We start from the raw sequence: 17,594 nt of genomic DNA on the forward strand, positions 1-17,594 counted from the left end.
CCCAAATGACACCCTATTCCCTACATAGTGCACTACTTTTAACCAGAGCCCGATGGCAAAAGTAGGGATTAGAATACCATATAGGGATTAGGGTACCTTTTGGGAAGCTGACAGATTGTATCTGTCTCATAGAGATTCATCGAATGGATGGAGCACTCAGCTGCTAATCCGCTTATCCAGGTGGTCTAACTGGCCTATAGAAGAGTTGATCCAGTATGACTGGATAAACTATTGATCTGTGGCTCGTATGAAAGACAACTCATAACCAGTAATCAGCTAATACAAGCGGACAGGATGGCACCGTCGCTTTCACGTTATTCATGGTGTCATGAACCCCCTAAAAAACATCTCCGCTATTACTGTGTTCAGGCTCCTTTGTCCTCTTGTAACACTATGGGCCAGTTTCCCGGACACAGATTAAGCATAGACCTGGACTAAAAAGCATGTTCAATGGAGAATCTCCATGTGAAGTGTGTTTCAGTCCAGGACTAGTTTAATAAGTTTTCGGGAAACCGTCCCTATTTGCAGCTAGTTTCATGATTTAAAACTTTTGTGTTTGTAAATTTGTGAATTATATAAATTATGATGTGTTTGAACTGAATGTGAAACAAGCTGGTTAATATGTCCATGGTTCTGTTTCTCTGTTCTGTCCTCTCCAGATCCCTACTGGCCAGCCTGTTCTGTCCTCTCCAGATCACTACTGGCCAGCCTGTTCTGTCCTCTCCAGATCACTACTGGCCAGCCTGTTCTGACCTCTCCAGATCACTACTGGCCAGCCTGTTCTGTCCTCTCCAGATCACTACTGGCCAGCCTGTTCTGACCTCTCCAGATCACTACTGGCCAGCCTGTTCTGTCCTCTCCAGATCCCTACTGGCCAGCCTGTTCTGTCCTCTCCAGATCACTACTGGCCAGCCTGTTCTGTCCTCTCCAGATCACTACTGGCCAGCCTGTTCTGTCCTCTCCAGATCACTACTGGCCAGCCTGTTCTGACCTCTCCAGATCACTACTGGCCAGCCTGTTCTGACCTCTCCAGATCACTACTGGCCAGCCTGTTCTGTCCTCTCCAGATCACTACTGGCCAGCCTGTTCTGTCCTCTCCAGATCACTACTGGCCAGCCTGTTCTGACCTCTCCAGATCACTACTGGCCAGCCTGTTCTGTCCTCTCCAGATCACTACTGGCCAGCCTGTTCTGTCCTCTCCAGATCACTACTGGCCAGCCTGTTCTGTCCTCTCCAGATCACTACTGGCCAGCCTGTTCTGTCCTCTCCAGATCCCTACTGGCCAGCCTGTTCTGTCCTCTCTAGATCCCTACTGGCCAGCCTGTTCTGTCCTCTCCAGATCACTACTGGCCAGCCTGTTCTGTCCTCTCCAGATCCCTACTGGCCAGCCTGTTCTGTCCTCTCCAGATCACTACTGGCCAGCCTGTTCTGTCCTCTCCAGATCCCTACTGGCCAGCCTGTTCTGTCCTCTCCAGATCCCTACTGGCCAGCCTGTTCTGTCCTCTCTAGATCCCTACTGGCCAGCCTGTTCTGTCCTCTCCAGATCCCTACTGGCCAGCCTGTTCTGTCCTCTCTAGATCCCTACTGGCCAGACTCTGTGTTCCTCTGGCCACCCCCCCTTCCACCACTTCGCCCTCCACCCCGCCGCCCGTCTGAACGCTGCAGGCCCCGCCCTCCTCCTCTACCATGACGGTTGCTACGGGTGACCCGGGGGGCGAGGCGGTGGCGCGTCCCTGTGACCCATACGAACCGGAACCGGGCCACGAGTGCTGTGAGCGCGTTGTCATCAATATCTCCGGGCTGCGCTTTGAGACTCAGCTCAAGACCCTCTCCCAGTTCCCTGAGACCCTGCTGGGGGACCCCAAGAAGAGGATGAGGTAGCTATACCACTTATATATGTAATTATCCTGTATTGATGTTAACCCTAACTCTAACCCCAAGTGCTTTTGTCTGTGCCCAATAATGTTTGTACCATGTTGTGATGCTACCATGTTGTTGTCATGTTGTGTTGCTACCATGTTGTTGTCATGTTGTGTTGCTACCATGTTGTTGTCATGTTGTGCTGCTACCATGTTGTTGTCATGTTGTGTTGCTACCATGTTGTTGTCATGTTGTGTTGCTACCATGTTGTTGTCATGTTGTGCTGCTACCATGTTGTTGTCATGTTGTGCTGCTACCATGTTGTTGTCATGTTGTGTTGCTACCATGTTGTTGTCATGTTGTTCTGCTACCATGTTGTTGTCATGTTGTGTTGCTACCATGTTGTATTGCTACCATGTTGTTGTCATGTTGTGTTGCTACCATGTTGTTAACATGTTGTGTTGCTACCATGTTGTGTTGCTACCATTTTGTTGTCATGTGGTATTGCTACCATGTTGTGCTGCTACCATGTTGTTGTCATGTTGTGCTGCTACCATGTTGTTGTCATGTTGTGTTGCTACCATGTAGTTGTCATGTTGTGCTGCTACCATGTTGTTGTCATGTTGTGTTGCTACCATGTTGTATTGCTACCATGTTGTTGTCATGTTGTGTTGCTACCATGTTGTTAACATGTTGTGTTGCTACCATGTTGTGTTGCTACCATGTTGTTGTCATGTGGTATTGCTACCATGTTGTGCTGCTACCATGTTGTGTTGCTACCATGTTGTGCTGCTACCATGTTGTGTTGCTACCATGTTGTGTTGCTACCATGTTGTGTTGCTACCATGTTGTGCTGCTACCATGTTGTGCTGCTACCATGTTGTGTTGCTACCATGTTATGTTGCTACCATGTTGTGTTGCTACCATGTTGTGCTGCTACCATGTTGTGCTGCTACCATGTTGTGCTGCTACCATGTTGTGTTGCTACCATGTTGTGTTGCTACCATGTTGTGCTGCTACCATGTTGTGTTGCTACCATGTTGTGTTGCTACCATGTTGTGTTGCTACCATGTTGTGCTGCTACCATGTTGTGTTGCTACCATGTTGTGTTGCTACCATGCTGTGTTGTCATGTGTTGCTGCCATGCTATGTTGTTGTCTTAGGTATCTCTTTATGTAGTGTTGTGGTGTCTCTCTTGTTGTAATAATAATAATAATAATATGCCATTTAGCAGACGCTTTTATCCAAAGCGACTTACAGTCATGTGTGCATACATTTTTACGTATGGGTGGTCCCGGGGATCGAACCCACTACCCTGGCGTTACAAGCGCCGTGCTCTACCAGCTGAGCTACAGAGGACCTATATTTTTATTGTATTTTTCTTTTTAATCCCAGCCCCCGTCCCCGCAGGAGGCCTTTTGCCTTTTGGTAGGCCGTCATTGTAAATATGAATTTGTTCTTAACTTACTTGCCTCTAAGAGGTGAGATAGGTTTAACATATAATATAAATCCCTAACACTATGAGGTGAGATAGGGATTTATATTATATGTTTACCCTAACACTATGAGGTGAGATAGGGATTTATATTATATGTTTACCCTAACACTATGAGGTGAGATAGGGATTTATATTATATGTTTACTCTAACACTATGAGGTGAGATAGGGATTTATATTATATGTTTACCCTAACACTATGAGGTGAGATAGGGATTTATATTATATGTTTACCCTAACACTATGAGGTGAGATAGGGATTTATATTATATGTTTACCCTAACACTATGAGGTGAGATAGGGATTTATATTATATGTTTACCCTAACACTATGAGGTGAGATAGGGATTTATATTATATGTTTACCCTAACACTATGAGGGGAGATAGGGATTTATATTATATGTTTACCCTAACACTATGAGGTGAGATAGGGATTTATATTATATGTTTACCCTAACACTATGAGGTGAGATAGGGATTTATATTATATGTTTACCCTAACACTATGAGGTGAGATAGGGATTTATATTATATGTTTACCCTAACACTATGAGGTGAGATAGGGATTTATATGATATGTTTACCCTGACACTATGAGGTGAGATAGGGTTTTATATTATATGTTTACCCTAACACTATGAGGTGAGATAGGGATTTATATTATATGTTTACCCTAACACTATGAGGTGAGATAGGGATTTATATTATATGTTTACCCTAACACTATGAGGTGAGATAGGGATTTATATTATATGTTTACCCTAACACTATGAGGGGAGATAGGGATTTATATTATATGTTTACCCTAACACTATGAGGTGAGATAGGGATTTATATTATATGTTTACCCTAACACTATGAGGTGAGATAGGGATTTATATTATATGTTTACCCTAACACTATGAGGTGAGATAGGGTTTTATATTATATGTTTACCCTAACACTATGAGGGGAGATAGGGATTTATATTATATGTTTACCCTAACACTATGAGGTGAGATAGGGATTTATATTATATGTTTACCCTAACACTATGAGGTGAGATAGGGATTTATATTATATGTTTACCCTAACACTATGAGGTGAGATAGGGATTTATATGATATGTTTACCCTGACACTATGAGGTGAGATAGGGATTTATATTATATGTTTACCCTAACACTATGAGGTGAGATAGGGATTTATATGATATGTTTACCCTGACACTATGAGGTGAGATAGGGATTTATATTATATGTTTACCCTAACACTATGAGGTGAGATAGGGATTTATATTATATGTTTACCCTAACACTATGAGGTGAGATAGGGATTTATATTATATGTTTACCCTAACACTATGAGGTGAGATAGGGATTTACACTGAGTGCCTCCAGAAAGTATTCATACCCCTTGACTTATTCCAGAAAGTATTCATACCCCTTGATTTATTCCAGAAAGTATTTATACCCCTTGACTTATTCCAGAAAGTATTCATACCCCTTGACTTATTCCAGAAAGTATTCAGACCCCTTGACTTATTCCACATTTTGTTGTTTTAAAGCCTGTTTTCAAAATGGATGACATTGATTTTATGTCTCACCATCTAAACCCAATACCCCATAATGGCACCCATCTAAACCCAATACCCCATAATGACACCCATCTAAACCCAATACCCCATAATGACACCCATCTAAACCCAATACCCCATAATGACACCCATCTAAACCCAATACCCCATAATGACACCCATCTACATACAATACCCCATAATGACACCCATCTAAACCCAATACCCCATAATGACACCCATCTAAACACAATACCCCATAATGACACCCATCTAAACACAATACCCCATAATGACACCCATCTACATACAATACCCCATAATGACACCCATCTAAACACAATACCCCATAATGACACCCATCTAAACACAATACCCCATAATGACACCCATCTAAACACAATACCCCATAATGACACCCATCTAAACACAATACCCCATAATGACACCCATCTAAACCCAATACCCCATAATGACACCCATCTAAACACAATACCCCATAATGACACCCATCTAAACACAATACCCCATAATGACACCCATCTAAACACAATACTAATGGCACCCATCTAAACACAATACCCCATAATGACACCCATCTAAACACAATACTAATGGCACCCATCTAAACACAATACCCCATAATGACACCCATCTAAACACAATACCCCATAATGGCACCCATCTAAACACAATACCCCATAATGACACCCATCTAAACACAATACCCCATAATGGCACCCATCTAAACACAATACCCCATAATGACAAAGTGCACCCATCTAAACACAATACCCCATAATGACAAAGTGCACCCATCTAAACACAATACCCCATAATGACAAAGTGCACCCATCTAAACACAATACCCCATAATGACACCCATCTAAACACAATACCCCATAATGACTAAGTGCACCCATCTAAACACAATACCCCATAATGACAAAGTGAAAACATTTGTTTTTTTAATGTTTGCAAATGTATTGAAAATGAAATAGAGAAATATCTAATTCACTCCACTGAGTCAATACTTTGTAGAAGCACCTTTGGCAGTGATTACAGCTGTGAGTCTTTCTGGGTAAGTCTCTAAGAGCTTTACACACCTGGATTGTTCAACATTTGCCCATTATTATTTTCAAAATTCTTCAAGCTCTGACAAATTGATTGTTGATCATTGCTAGACAACCATTTTCAGGTCTAGATATTCAAGTAGATTTAAGTCAAAACTGTAACTCGACCACTCAGGAGCAATCACTGTCTTCTTGGTAAGCAATTCCAGTGTAGTTTTAACCTTGTATTTGAGGTTATTGTCCTGCTGAAAGGTGAATTCATCTCCAAGTGTCTGGTGGAAAGCAGACTGAACCAGGTTTTCCTCTAGGATTTTGCCTGTGCTTAGCTTGTCGTAGAAATATATATGACTCGAAAGTAGTCAACTCAAACATATCTCTCAAGAAACTGGAGCCTGTGAATCCAAAAATTAGACTTTTATTATCTAATAACGAAAGCCGAACGGCTCCATGGAGCGGCTGTCTCTCTCTGGCTTAGACATCCCTTTTATACACACACAAATGCACAAACATACTTCCATGGCATATTCAGTTACCCCCTTATGGCAAATTCCTAACTTATTTTAGCTCTGCACCACCCTTCTTTTTCAACGTCCAGCTGTCACACAATGTCCTACTCCAAAAGGTCATGAATGCTTTTTTCTATATGTGTCACGGTTTCGGCCGAGGCTGCCTCTCTCCCTTGTTCGGGCAGGCTTCGGCGTTCGTCGTCTCCGGAATTCTAGCTGCCACCGATTGATGTTTCATGTTCGTTTGCTTTTGTCTGTTTGTTTCTACACCTGTTTCTGTTTTGTAGTAATTAGTGTCCTATAAGTTTCTCGTTGTGTTTGTCTTGTGTTGTGTGTGATTGTTACCGTCAGTTTGTGTATTGCTCGGTTGAGCGTTATCTTCTCCACTGTTTGCTGGAGCGTTCGTTGCACTTGTGTGTGCACTTATTCATTTTGACGCACCTGTTTGTGCGCATTGTCTTTTCGCCTTCGTGCGTATTTTGCTGTCAGGCTTATTTTGTCCTGTTGCCGGTGTTTAGGCAGTAATACAGCTCTTTGGAATTCAGTCTGCTTCCTGCGTTTGATTCCTACACAACACCTACAACACGACCTGACAGAATCACACACCACACAGTATGGAATCAGCAGGAGCCGAAGCAGCACATACAAGACTGGAAGCCCAGGTTCGGGAACAGCAAGAGCAGCTCCTGCAGATGGGGGCCGCCCTGCAGGAGGTGATGACCACCATCCGAGGCTGGGGTCCGCCTCCACCGCCAGCCGCCCTGCCAGCACCATCGGCCAGCCCACCCAGTCCAGCGCCGGAACATCGCGGAGTCCGACTATCTCTCCCGAGGTCCTACGACGGGACCGCAGCTGGGTGTCAGGGATTCCTGCTCCAGGTAGAGCTGTACCTGGCCACAGTACATCCGGCACCTTCAGGGCATGAGAGCGTGTCTGCCCTGATCTCCTGCCTGGCCGGTAAAGCGTTGGAGTGGGCCAACGCGGAGTGGAGGAAGATCGACGCCACGACTATTACGTACACCGAGTTCTCCCGCCGCTTTAGGGCGGTGTTCGACCATCCCCCGGAGGGGAAAGCGGCGGGGGAGCGTCTGGTCTTCCTCAGGCAGGGGAGGAGGAGTGCCCAGGAATTCGCACTTGAATTCCGTACTCTAGCGGCAGATGCAGGGTGGAATGAGCGGGCCCTCATCGATCTATACCGATGTAGCCTCAGAGAGGACGTCCGTCGGGAGCTGGCCTGTAGGGACACCAGTCTCACTTTCGACCAGCTGGTCGACATGTCAATCAGGTTAGATAACCTATTGGCTACCCGCGGACGTCCTGAGGGGGGTCCGTCCATTCCATCCTCCAGCGCATCCGAGCCGTGTCCTATGGAGCTCGGGGGCGCTGGCGCTAGAGATAGGAGGAGTCGGCAGACTAGGGGGTCCATCCACTGCACCAACTGTGGTCGGGGAGGACACACCGCGGCTAGGTGCTGGGGATGGCCTCCTAGGGGAGATGACGACAGGTCCCGCACTGGGGATTCCCTCCAGGTGAGTAGGCGCCCCACTCACCCAGAGCTCACTGTTGCCCATTTTTGTATACCTGTCAGTTTTCCACAGGTAGCACCTCAATCCCAGCATAAGGCGCTGGTAGATTCAGGCGCGGCTGGGAATTTTATTGATAGAAAGTTTTGTTTAAGGTTAGGGATTCCCCGTATTCCTGTTGACGTTCCTTTTCCCGTTCATGCCCTAGATAGTCGTCCGTTGGGTACGGGCTTGATCAGGGAGGTCACGGCGCCACTTAGGATGTGTGCGCAGGGGAGTCATCAGGAGATGATTCAGCTGTTCCTGATTGACTCTCCTGCGTATCCGGTGGTGCTGGGCCTACCTTGGTTGAGTACCCATAACCCCGCAATTTCGTGGCAGGAGAGGGCTCTGATGGAGTGGTCTGCTCAGTGTGTGGGTAGATGTTTAGGCGTTTCCGTAGGGGCTACCTCGGTGGAGAGTCCAAACCAGGTGCCCGCATTGCACATTCCACCTGAGTATGGGGATTTGGCTATTGCGTTTAGTAAGGCAAGGGCGACGCGGTTGCCACCCCATAGGCAGGGGGATTGTGCGATAGACCTTCAGGCAGGAGCTGCGCTCCCACGGAGTCATGTGTATCCTCTGTCTCAGGAGGAGAAGAAAGCTATGGAGATTTACATAGACGAATCACTGAGACAAGGATACATACGGCCGTCCACTTCCCCCGCGTCCTCGAGTTTCTTTTTCGTGAAGAAGAAGGATGGTGGTTTGCGTCCGTGCATCGATTACCGTGGTCTCAATCAGATTACGGTGAAGTATAGTTATCCACTCCCGCTGATTGCGACCATGACTGAGTCGTTGCATGGGGCGCGCTTCTTCACGAAATTAGATCTCAGGAGCGCGTACAACTTGGTGCGCATCAGGAAGGATGATGAATGGAAAACAGCCTTTAGTACCACCTCGGGCCATTACGAGTATCTAGTCATGCCATACGGGTTGATGAATGCTCCGTCGGTTTTCCAATCATTCGTGGATGAGATCTTCAGGGACATGCAGGGACAGGGAGTCGTTGTGTACATAGATGACATTCTCGTGTACTCACCTACCCGTGTCGAGCATGTGGCCCTGGTGCGCCGGGTGTTGCGGAGGCTGGTGGAGCACGACCTGTATGTGAAGGCAGAGAAGTGTCTGTTTTTCCAGGAGTCGATTTCCTTTTTGGGGTATCAGTTGTCAGCTTCAGGGGTGAAGATGGAGGTAGACCGAGTGTCAGCCGTGCGTAATTGGCAAACACCAACCACTGTGAAAGAGGTGCAGCAGTTTTTGGGGTTTGCGAATTACTACCGGAGGTTTATCCGGGGTTTTGGGCAGGTGGCAGCTCCCATCACGTCTCTCTTGAAGGGGGGCCCGGTGCGTCTGCAGTGGTCAGTCGAGGCGGACAGGGCGTTTGGGAGGCTGAAGGACCTGTTTACCTCGGCTCCGGTGCTGGCGCATCCGGATCCCTCTTTACCATTTCAGGTAGAGGTGGACGCGTCTGAGGCCGGTATTGGCGCCGTGCTTTCACAACGGTCAGGCGCGCCACCTAAACTCCGCCCCTGTGCCTTCTATTCCAAGAAGCTCAGTCCGGCGGAGCGAAATTATGACGTCGGGGACAGGGAGCTGTTAGCTGTGGTACAGGCCCTTAAGGTGTGGAGGCACTGGCTTGAGGGGGCTCAACACCCTTTCCTCATTTTGACGGACCACCGTAACCTGGAGTACATCCGGGCAGCGAGGAGGCTAAACCCTCGGCAGGCTAGATGGAGTATGTTTTTGACCCGTTTCTCTTTTAAGATCACCTACATCCCTGGGTCACAAAACGGTAAGGCAGATGCGCTGTCTCGGCGGTATGACGGGGAGGAGAGGTCCGTGGAGCCCACTCCCATACTGCCGGAGTCGTGTCTAGTGGCACCGGTGGTGTGGGAGCTCGATTCTGAGCTCGAGCGGGCATTACGCACCGACCCTAGTCCACCACAATGCCCGGAGGGCCGGAGGTATGTTCCGCTCGAGTGTCGGGATCGATTGATCTATTGGGCTCACACGTCACCCTCCTCTGGACACCCGGGTATCGGCCGGACAGTGCACTGTCTTAGTGCCAAATATTGGTGGCCCACGTTGGCCAGGGATGTGAGGGTTTATGTTTCCTCCTGCTCGGTGTGCGCCCAGTGTAAGGCGCCTAGACATCTGCCTAGGGGTAAGTTACTGCCCCTGCCCGTTCCACAACGACCATGGTCCCACCTCTCGGTGGATTTTATAACTGACCTTCCCCTCTCTCAAGGGAATACTACCATCCTGGTCGTTGTGGACAGGTTCTCTAAGGCCTGTCGTTTGCTCCCCATGCCGGGTCTTCCTACTGCCCTGCAGACCGCCGAAGCTATATTCACCCATGTGTTCCGGCACTACGGGGTGCCCGAGGACATTGTGGCTGACCGAGGTCCCCAATTCACCTCCAGAGTCTGGAGAGCTTTTATGGAGCGGTTGGGGGTCTCGGTGAGCCTCACCTCGGGTTACCACCTGGAGAGTAATGGGCAGGTGGAACGCGTTAACCAGGATGTGGGTAGGTTTCTCAGAACGTACTGCCGGGATCGGCCGGAGGAGTGGGCGAGATATGTGCCCTGGGCCGAGATGGCACAGAACTCTCTCCGCCACTCCTCCACCCAACTAACCCCTTTTCAGTGTGTTTTGGGGTACCAGCCGGTTCTGGCACCATGGCATGAGAGCCAGATCGAGGCCCCCGCTGTGGATGAGTGGGTGCGGCGCTCGGAGGAGACGTGGGACGCTGCACACGTCCATCTGCAGCGTGCCATACGTCGACAGAAGACGAGCGCCGACCTACACCGCAGTGAGGGGCCAGTGTACGCACCTGGAGATCGAGTCTGGCTCTCTGCCAGAAACCTGCCCCTCCGCCTGCCCTGTCGGAAGCTGGGTCGGCGGTTTGTAGGGCCATTTAAAGTCCTGAGAAGGTTGAACGAGGTATGTTATAGATTACAGTTACCAGTTGAGTATAAGTGTATTAACCCCTCGTTCCATGTGTCCCTTCTCAGGCCGGTGGTAGCAGGCCCACTCCAAGAACATGAGATCTTGGAGACCCCCCCGCCCCCGTTGGACATCGAGGGGGCACCGGCGTACACCGTGAGATCCATCTTGGATTCTAGACGTCGGAGAGGGGGTCTTCAGTATCTAGTGGAGTGGGAGGGGTACGGTCCGGAGGAGCGGTGCTGGGTGCCGAGGAGAGACATCTTGGACCCGTCGCTCCTGACGGAATTCCATCGGAGGTATCCGACGCGCCCTGCGCCGCGGCCTCCGGGTCGTCCCCAAGGCCGGAGTCGGCGCGCGTCTGGAGCCGCGCGTCAAGGGGGGGGTACTGTCACGGTTTTGGCCGAGGCTGCCTCTCTCCCTTGTTCGGGCAGGCTTCGGCGTTCGTCGTCTCCGGAATTCTAGCTGCCACCGATTGATGTTTCATGTTCGTTTGCTTTTGTCTGTTTGTTTCTACACCTGTTTCTGTTTTGTAGTAATTAGTGTCCTATAAGTTTCTCGTTGTGTTTGTCTTGTGTTGTGTGTGATTGTTACCGTCAGTTTGTGTATTGCTCGGTTGAGCGTTATCTTCTCCACTGTTTGCTGGAGCGTTCGTTGCACTTGTGTGTGCACTTATTCATTTTGACGCACCTGTTTGTGCGCATTGTCTTTTCGCCTTCGTGCGTATTTTGCTGTCAGGCTTATTTTGTCCTGTTGCCGGTGTTTAGGCAGTAATACAGCTTTTTGGAATTCAGTCTGCTTCCTGCGTTTGATTCCTACACAACACCTACAACACGACCTGACAATATGAAGCCTCTCATTCTATCATTCTATTGGCTGCGAGGCCCCTTCTTAAAAAGGAACTAAGGTAATGCATACACTGTGTCCATAATAAGCCCATGGGCCACAGGTTGAGAGCCCCTGTGACAGAGCACATACATTCATTTAAAACATAGTCATGTTTATTATACTTTATCTTTTGACCTCTCCCTACATTTGCCTTTAATGATACATAAAATAATACCATAAGCTCCATTCCGTTTCTTTTGTATCCTGAAAAACTCCCCAGTCCTTAACTATTACATGCATACTCATAACATGATGCTGCCAACACTATGCTTGTAAATACGGAGAAAGTTACTCAGTAATGTGTTGTATTGGATTTGCCCCAAACATAACACTTTGTATTCAGGACAAAAAGTTCATTGTTTTGCCTCATTCTTTGCAGTATTGCTTTAGTGCCTTGTTGCAAACAGGATGCATGTTTTGGAATATTTTTATTCTGTACAGGCTTCCTTCTTTTCACTCAGTCATTTAGGTTAGTATTGTGGAGTAACTACAATGTTGTTGATCCATCCTCAGTTTTCTCCTATCACAGCCACTAAACTCTGTAACTGTTTTAAAGTCACCATTGACCTCATGGTGAAATCCCTGAGCGGTTTCCTTCCTCTCCAGCAACTGAGTTAGGAAGGATGCCTGTATCTTTGTAGTAACTGGGTGTATTGATACACCATCCAAAGTGTAATAACTTCACCATGCTCAAAGGGACATCCAATATCTGTTCTTTTATTTTTTACCCATCTACCAAGAGGCGGCGTTCTTTGGAAAACCTTCCTGGTGTTTGTCGTTGAATCTGTGTTTGAAATTCACGGCTCGACTGAGGGACCTTACAGATAATTGTATGTGTGGGGTACAGAGATGAAGTAGTCATAAAAAAATGGTGTTAAACACTTTTATCGCACACAGAGTGAGACGATGCAACTTATTATATAACTTGTGAAGCAAAGTTTTACTCCTGAACTTATTTAGGCTTGCCATAACAAAGGGGTTGAATATTTATTCACCCAAGACATTTCAGCTTTTAATTTTGTATGAATTTGTTAAAAAAAAAATGAAAAATATAATTCCACTATGGGGTATTGTGTGTAGGCCAGTGACAAAACATCTCAATTTAATCCATTATAAATTCAGGCTGTGATAAAACAAAATGTGGAAAAAGTCAAAGGTGTGAATACTTTCTGAAGTCACTGTACAAACATTAGGAACACCTTCCCTCAATTCGTCGGGACATGGACTCTTCAAACTGTTGAAAGGGATGCTGGCCCATGTTGACTCCAATGCTTCCCACAGTTGTGTCAAGTTGGCTGGATGTCCTTTGGGTGGTGGACCATCCTTGATACACACGGGGAACTGTTGAGCGTGAAATACCCAGCAGCGTTGCAGTTCTTGACACACTCAAACCGGTGCGCCTGGCACCTACTACCATACCCCGTTCAAAGGCACTTCAATCTTTTGTCTTGCCCATTCACCCTCTGAATGGCACACATGCCTCAAGGCTTAAAAATCCTTCATTAACCTGTCTCCTCCCCTTCATCTACACTGATTGAAGTGGATTTAACAGGTGACATCAATAAGGGATCATAGCTTTCACCTGGATTCACCTGGTCAGTCTATGTCATGTTTTGTCCACTCAGCGTATATAAGACAGTAATTGTTGTATACAGTGCATTCGGAAAGTATTCAGACCCCTTGACTTTTTCCACATTTTGTTACGTTACAGCCTTATTCTAAAATGAATTAAATAGTTGTTGTTTTTCTCATCAATCTACACACAATACCCCATAATGACAAAGCAAAAACATGTTTTACATAAGTATTCAGAGCCTTTACTCAGTACTTTGTTGAAGCACCTTTGGCAGCGATTACAGCCTCGAGTCTTCTTGGGTATGACGCTACAAGCTTGGCACACCTATATTTGGGGAGTTTCTCCCATTCTTCTCTGCAGATCCTCTCAAGCTCTGTCAGGTTGGATAGGGAGCGTCGCTGCACAGCTATTTTCAGGTCTCTCCAGAGATGTTCGATCAGGTTCAAGTCCGGGCTCTGGCTGGGCCACTCAAGGACATTCAGAGACTTGTCCCAAAGCCACTCCTACGTTGTCTTGGCTGTGTGCTTAGGGTCGTTGTCCTGTTGGAAGGTAAACCTTCGCCCCAGTTTGAGGTCCTGAGCGCTCTGGACCAGGTTTTCATCAAGGATCTCTCTGTACTTTGCTCTGTTCATCTTTGCCTCGATCATGACTAGTCTCCCAGTCCCTGCCGCTGAAAAACATCCCCACAGCATGATGTTGCCACCACCATGCTTCACCATAGGGATGGTATTGGCCAGGTGATGAGCGGTGCCTGGTTTCCTCCAGACGTAAAGCTTGGCATTCTGGCCAAATAGTTAAATCTTAGTAACATCAGACCAGAGAATCTTGTTTCTCATTGTCTGAGAATCCTTTAGGTGCCTTTTGGCAAACTCCAAGCAGGCTGTAATGTGCCTTTTACTGAGGAGTGGCTTCTGTCTGGCCATTCTACCATAAAGGCCTGATTGGTGGAGTGCTGCAGAGATGGTTGACCTTCTGGAAGGTTCTACCATCTCAACAGAGGAACTCTGGAGCTCTGTCAGAGTGACCATCGGGTTCTTGGTCACCTCCCTGACCAAGGCCCTTCTCCCCCGATTGCTCAGTTTGGCCTGGCGGCCAGCTCAAGGAAGAGTCTTGGTGGTTCCAAACGTCTTCCATTTAAGAATGATGGACTCCACTGTGTTCTTGGGGCACTTCAATGCTGTAGAATTTTTTTGGTACCCTTCCCCAAATCTGTGCCTCGACACAATCCTTTCTCAGAGCTCTACAGACAATTCCTTTGACCTCATGGCTTGGTTTTGCTCTTGACACGCACTGTCAACTGTGGGACCTTATATAAACAGGTGTGTGCCTTTCCAAATCATGTCCAATCAATTGAATTTACCACAGGTGACTCCAATTACTGTCTATTGTCCTGGTAACCCTAGGAAGAGAATGACGAAAAATAGGGACTTCAATACTGGTGCTTTAGTTTTTATATTGTTATCTGTTATTGTTCTGCATTTATATTTGTATCTACTACTTACAATGAATCTCTCTGTCTCTCTCTGTCTCTCTCTGTCTCTCTCTCTCTCTCTCTCTGTCTCTCTCTGTCTCTCTCTATCTCTCTCTCTGTCTCTCTCTGTCTCTCTCTCTGTCTCTCTCTCTCTCTCTCTCTCTCTCTCTCTCTCTCTCTCTCTCTCTCTCTCTCTCTCTCTCTCTCTCTCTCTCTCTCTCTCTCTCTCTCTCTCTCTCTCTCTCTCTCTCTCTCTCTCTCTCTATCTGTCTGTCTCTGTCTCTCTCTCTCTCTCTCTCTCTCTCTCTCTCTCTCTCTCTCTCTCTCTCTCTCTCTCTGTCTCTCTCTGTCTCTCTCTCTCTCTCCAGGTACTTTGATCCTCTGAGGAACGAGTATTTCTTTGACAGGAACCGGCCCAGTTTCGATGCCATCCTGTATTACTACCAGTCAGGAGGGAGGCTGCGCCGGCCGGTTAATGTCACTCTAGACATATTTTCAGAGGAGATCCGCTTCTACGAGCTGGGAGAGGAGGCCATTGAGATCTTCAGAGAGGATGAGGGCTTCATTAAGGAAGAAGAGCGTCCTCTCCCGGAGAACGAGTTCCAGAGACAGGTATATTCTATGTTCTGTGTTTTTATCATTATACATTATTTATTAGTGGCACATTGCCTAGTTAATATACACTTAATATAAATATTTTAATCTGTTACTAGCAAATGTCTCAGAGAATGTTTGCTATATGCTGTCAATTTGATAAGAGTGTGTGTGTGTGTGTGTGTGTGTGTGTGTGTGTGTGTGTGTGTGTGTGTGTGTGTGTGTGTGTGTGTGTGTGTGTGTGAACTCGAACAGGTGTGGCTGCTGTTTGAGTATCCGGAGAGTTCCGGCGCGGCCCGCATCATCGCCATCATCAGCGTCATGGTGATCCTGATCTCCATCGTGTCCTTCTGCCTGGAGACACTCCCCGTGTTCCGGAACGACCACGAAGAAAACAAGGTGTTCCAGCCCTTCAACAACTCCACCTCTTCCTACACCTCCTCCTACTTCACCGATCCGTTCTTCATCCTGGAGACGCTCTGCATCATCTGGTTCTCCTTCGAGTTCCTCGTCCGCTTCTTCGCGTGTCCTAGTAAAGCCGGGTTCTTCGGTAACATCATGAATATCATCGATATTGTGGCGATTATCCCGTATTTCATCACGTTGGGCACCGAGCTGGCAGAGAAACCGGAGGACGGGCAGGCAGGGCAGCAGGCCATGTCCCTGGCCATCCTCAGGGTCATCCGGCTGGTCAGGGTGTTCAGGATCTTCAAGCTGTCCAGACACTCCAAGGGGCTCCAGATCCTGGGCCAGACCCTGAAGGCCAGCATGCGGGAGCTGGGCCTCCTCATCTTCTTCCTCTTCATCGGAGTCATCCTCTTCTCCAGCGCTGTTTACTTCGCCGAGGCCGACGAGGCCGACTCCCAGTTCAGCAGCATCCCAGAAGCCTTCTGGTGGGCCGTGGTTTCTATGACCACCGTCGGCTACGGCGACATGGTGCCCACCACCATCGGCGGGAAGATCGTCGGATCGCTCTGCGCCATCGCCGGCGTGCTGACCATCGCCCTGCCCGTCCCCGTCATCGTGTCCAACTTCAACTACTTCTACCATCGGGAGACGGAGGGGGAGGAGCAGGCGCAGTACCTGAACACACCCAGCCTGCCCAAGGCCGATTCAGCAGAGGACCTGAAGAAGAGCAGCCACTGTGGGAGTGGATCCACCCTCAGTAAATCAGACTACATGGAGATACAGGAAGCTGCACTGAACCACAGCACCGAAGACTTCAGAGCAGAAAGCCTGAAGACAGGCAACTGCACCCTGTTGGCTAATGTTAACACGCTAGGTAACGCTAACACCTTGGGTAACGCTAATGCACTATCTAACGCTAACACGCTGGCTAACACAAACTGTGTCAACATCACCAAGATAAGAACGGACGTATAGCTGGATTCAGGCGGTATAACACCAACTTGCTGGGCTGTCGGGGTGGAAAGAGAACTCGAAGGACATTGTAGAGGAGGATGGAGGACTGAGGAAAGACCCTTCCTCTCTCTGATGTTGTAGAAGGCTTGGAGCCCCTACTGTCCAGACTAGATCGCTGAAACTCTGATAGAGGCCATGCAAGGTGGACCTTAGGCCCCCATCTTAACCCCCAAACCCCCCCCCACTCCCTCTGTTGGGAGGTGAATCTTCCGTGTGTTCAGTGTCTGCATGGCATTACTCTGTGACTGTTCATCTGTCCAGTAGTGGTCTCTATGCTCTGCTCGCTACAGTAGCCCGATAATAGACGAACTTCTGACTGATACTAGACCTAGAAACAGCATATAGGGGCCACTCTGCTCAAACTGCCACCATCCCGTCAGGACAGATCTAGGATCAGCTTGCCCTGAACAAGTACAAGCCGTAACCAATAGGAGATATACTGCAAAACTGACCTTAGATCAGCGTCTCATCATGTTCTAATTACTTAGCTCTAACTGCCAGCCTATAGGAGCTTATTTACCCTCTCTCTCCCACCCCGTACCCCCTGAACCTCTCTCCCACCCCGTACCCCCTGAACCTCTCTCCCACCCCGTACCCCCTGAACCTCTCTCCCACCCCGTACCCCCTGAACCTCTCTCCC

The 17,594-nt window shown here is 47.9% G+C and overlaps 1 protein-coding gene across 1 annotated transcript; it reads left to right on the plus strand.

The window, feature by feature from the left end:
- Nucleotides 1-1,686: 1,686 nt before the first annotated feature.
- LOC311122932 (potassium voltage-gated channel subfamily A member 2-like) lies at nucleotides 1,687-16,915 on the plus strand (the record flags this gene model as incomplete). The annotated part of the gene is made up of 3 exons (XM_084197231.1): nucleotides 1,687-1,877; nucleotides 15,307-15,550; nucleotides 15,788-16,915. 3 exons carry the CDS (start codon nucleotides 1,687-1,689, stop codon nucleotides 16,913-16,915), a joined length of 1,563 nt encoding a protein of 520 aa, XP_084053357.1.
- Between the last annotated feature and the right edge of the window lie 679 nt (nucleotides 16,916-17,594).

The sequence above is a fragment of the Coregonus lavaretus genome (assembly GCF_964263955.1).
Source record: "Coregonus lavaretus genome assembly, contig: HAP1_SCAFFOLD_1046, whole genome shotgun sequence".
Taxonomy (NCBI): Eukaryota; Metazoa; Chordata; class Actinopteri; order Salmoniformes; family Salmonidae; genus Coregonus; species Coregonus lavaretus.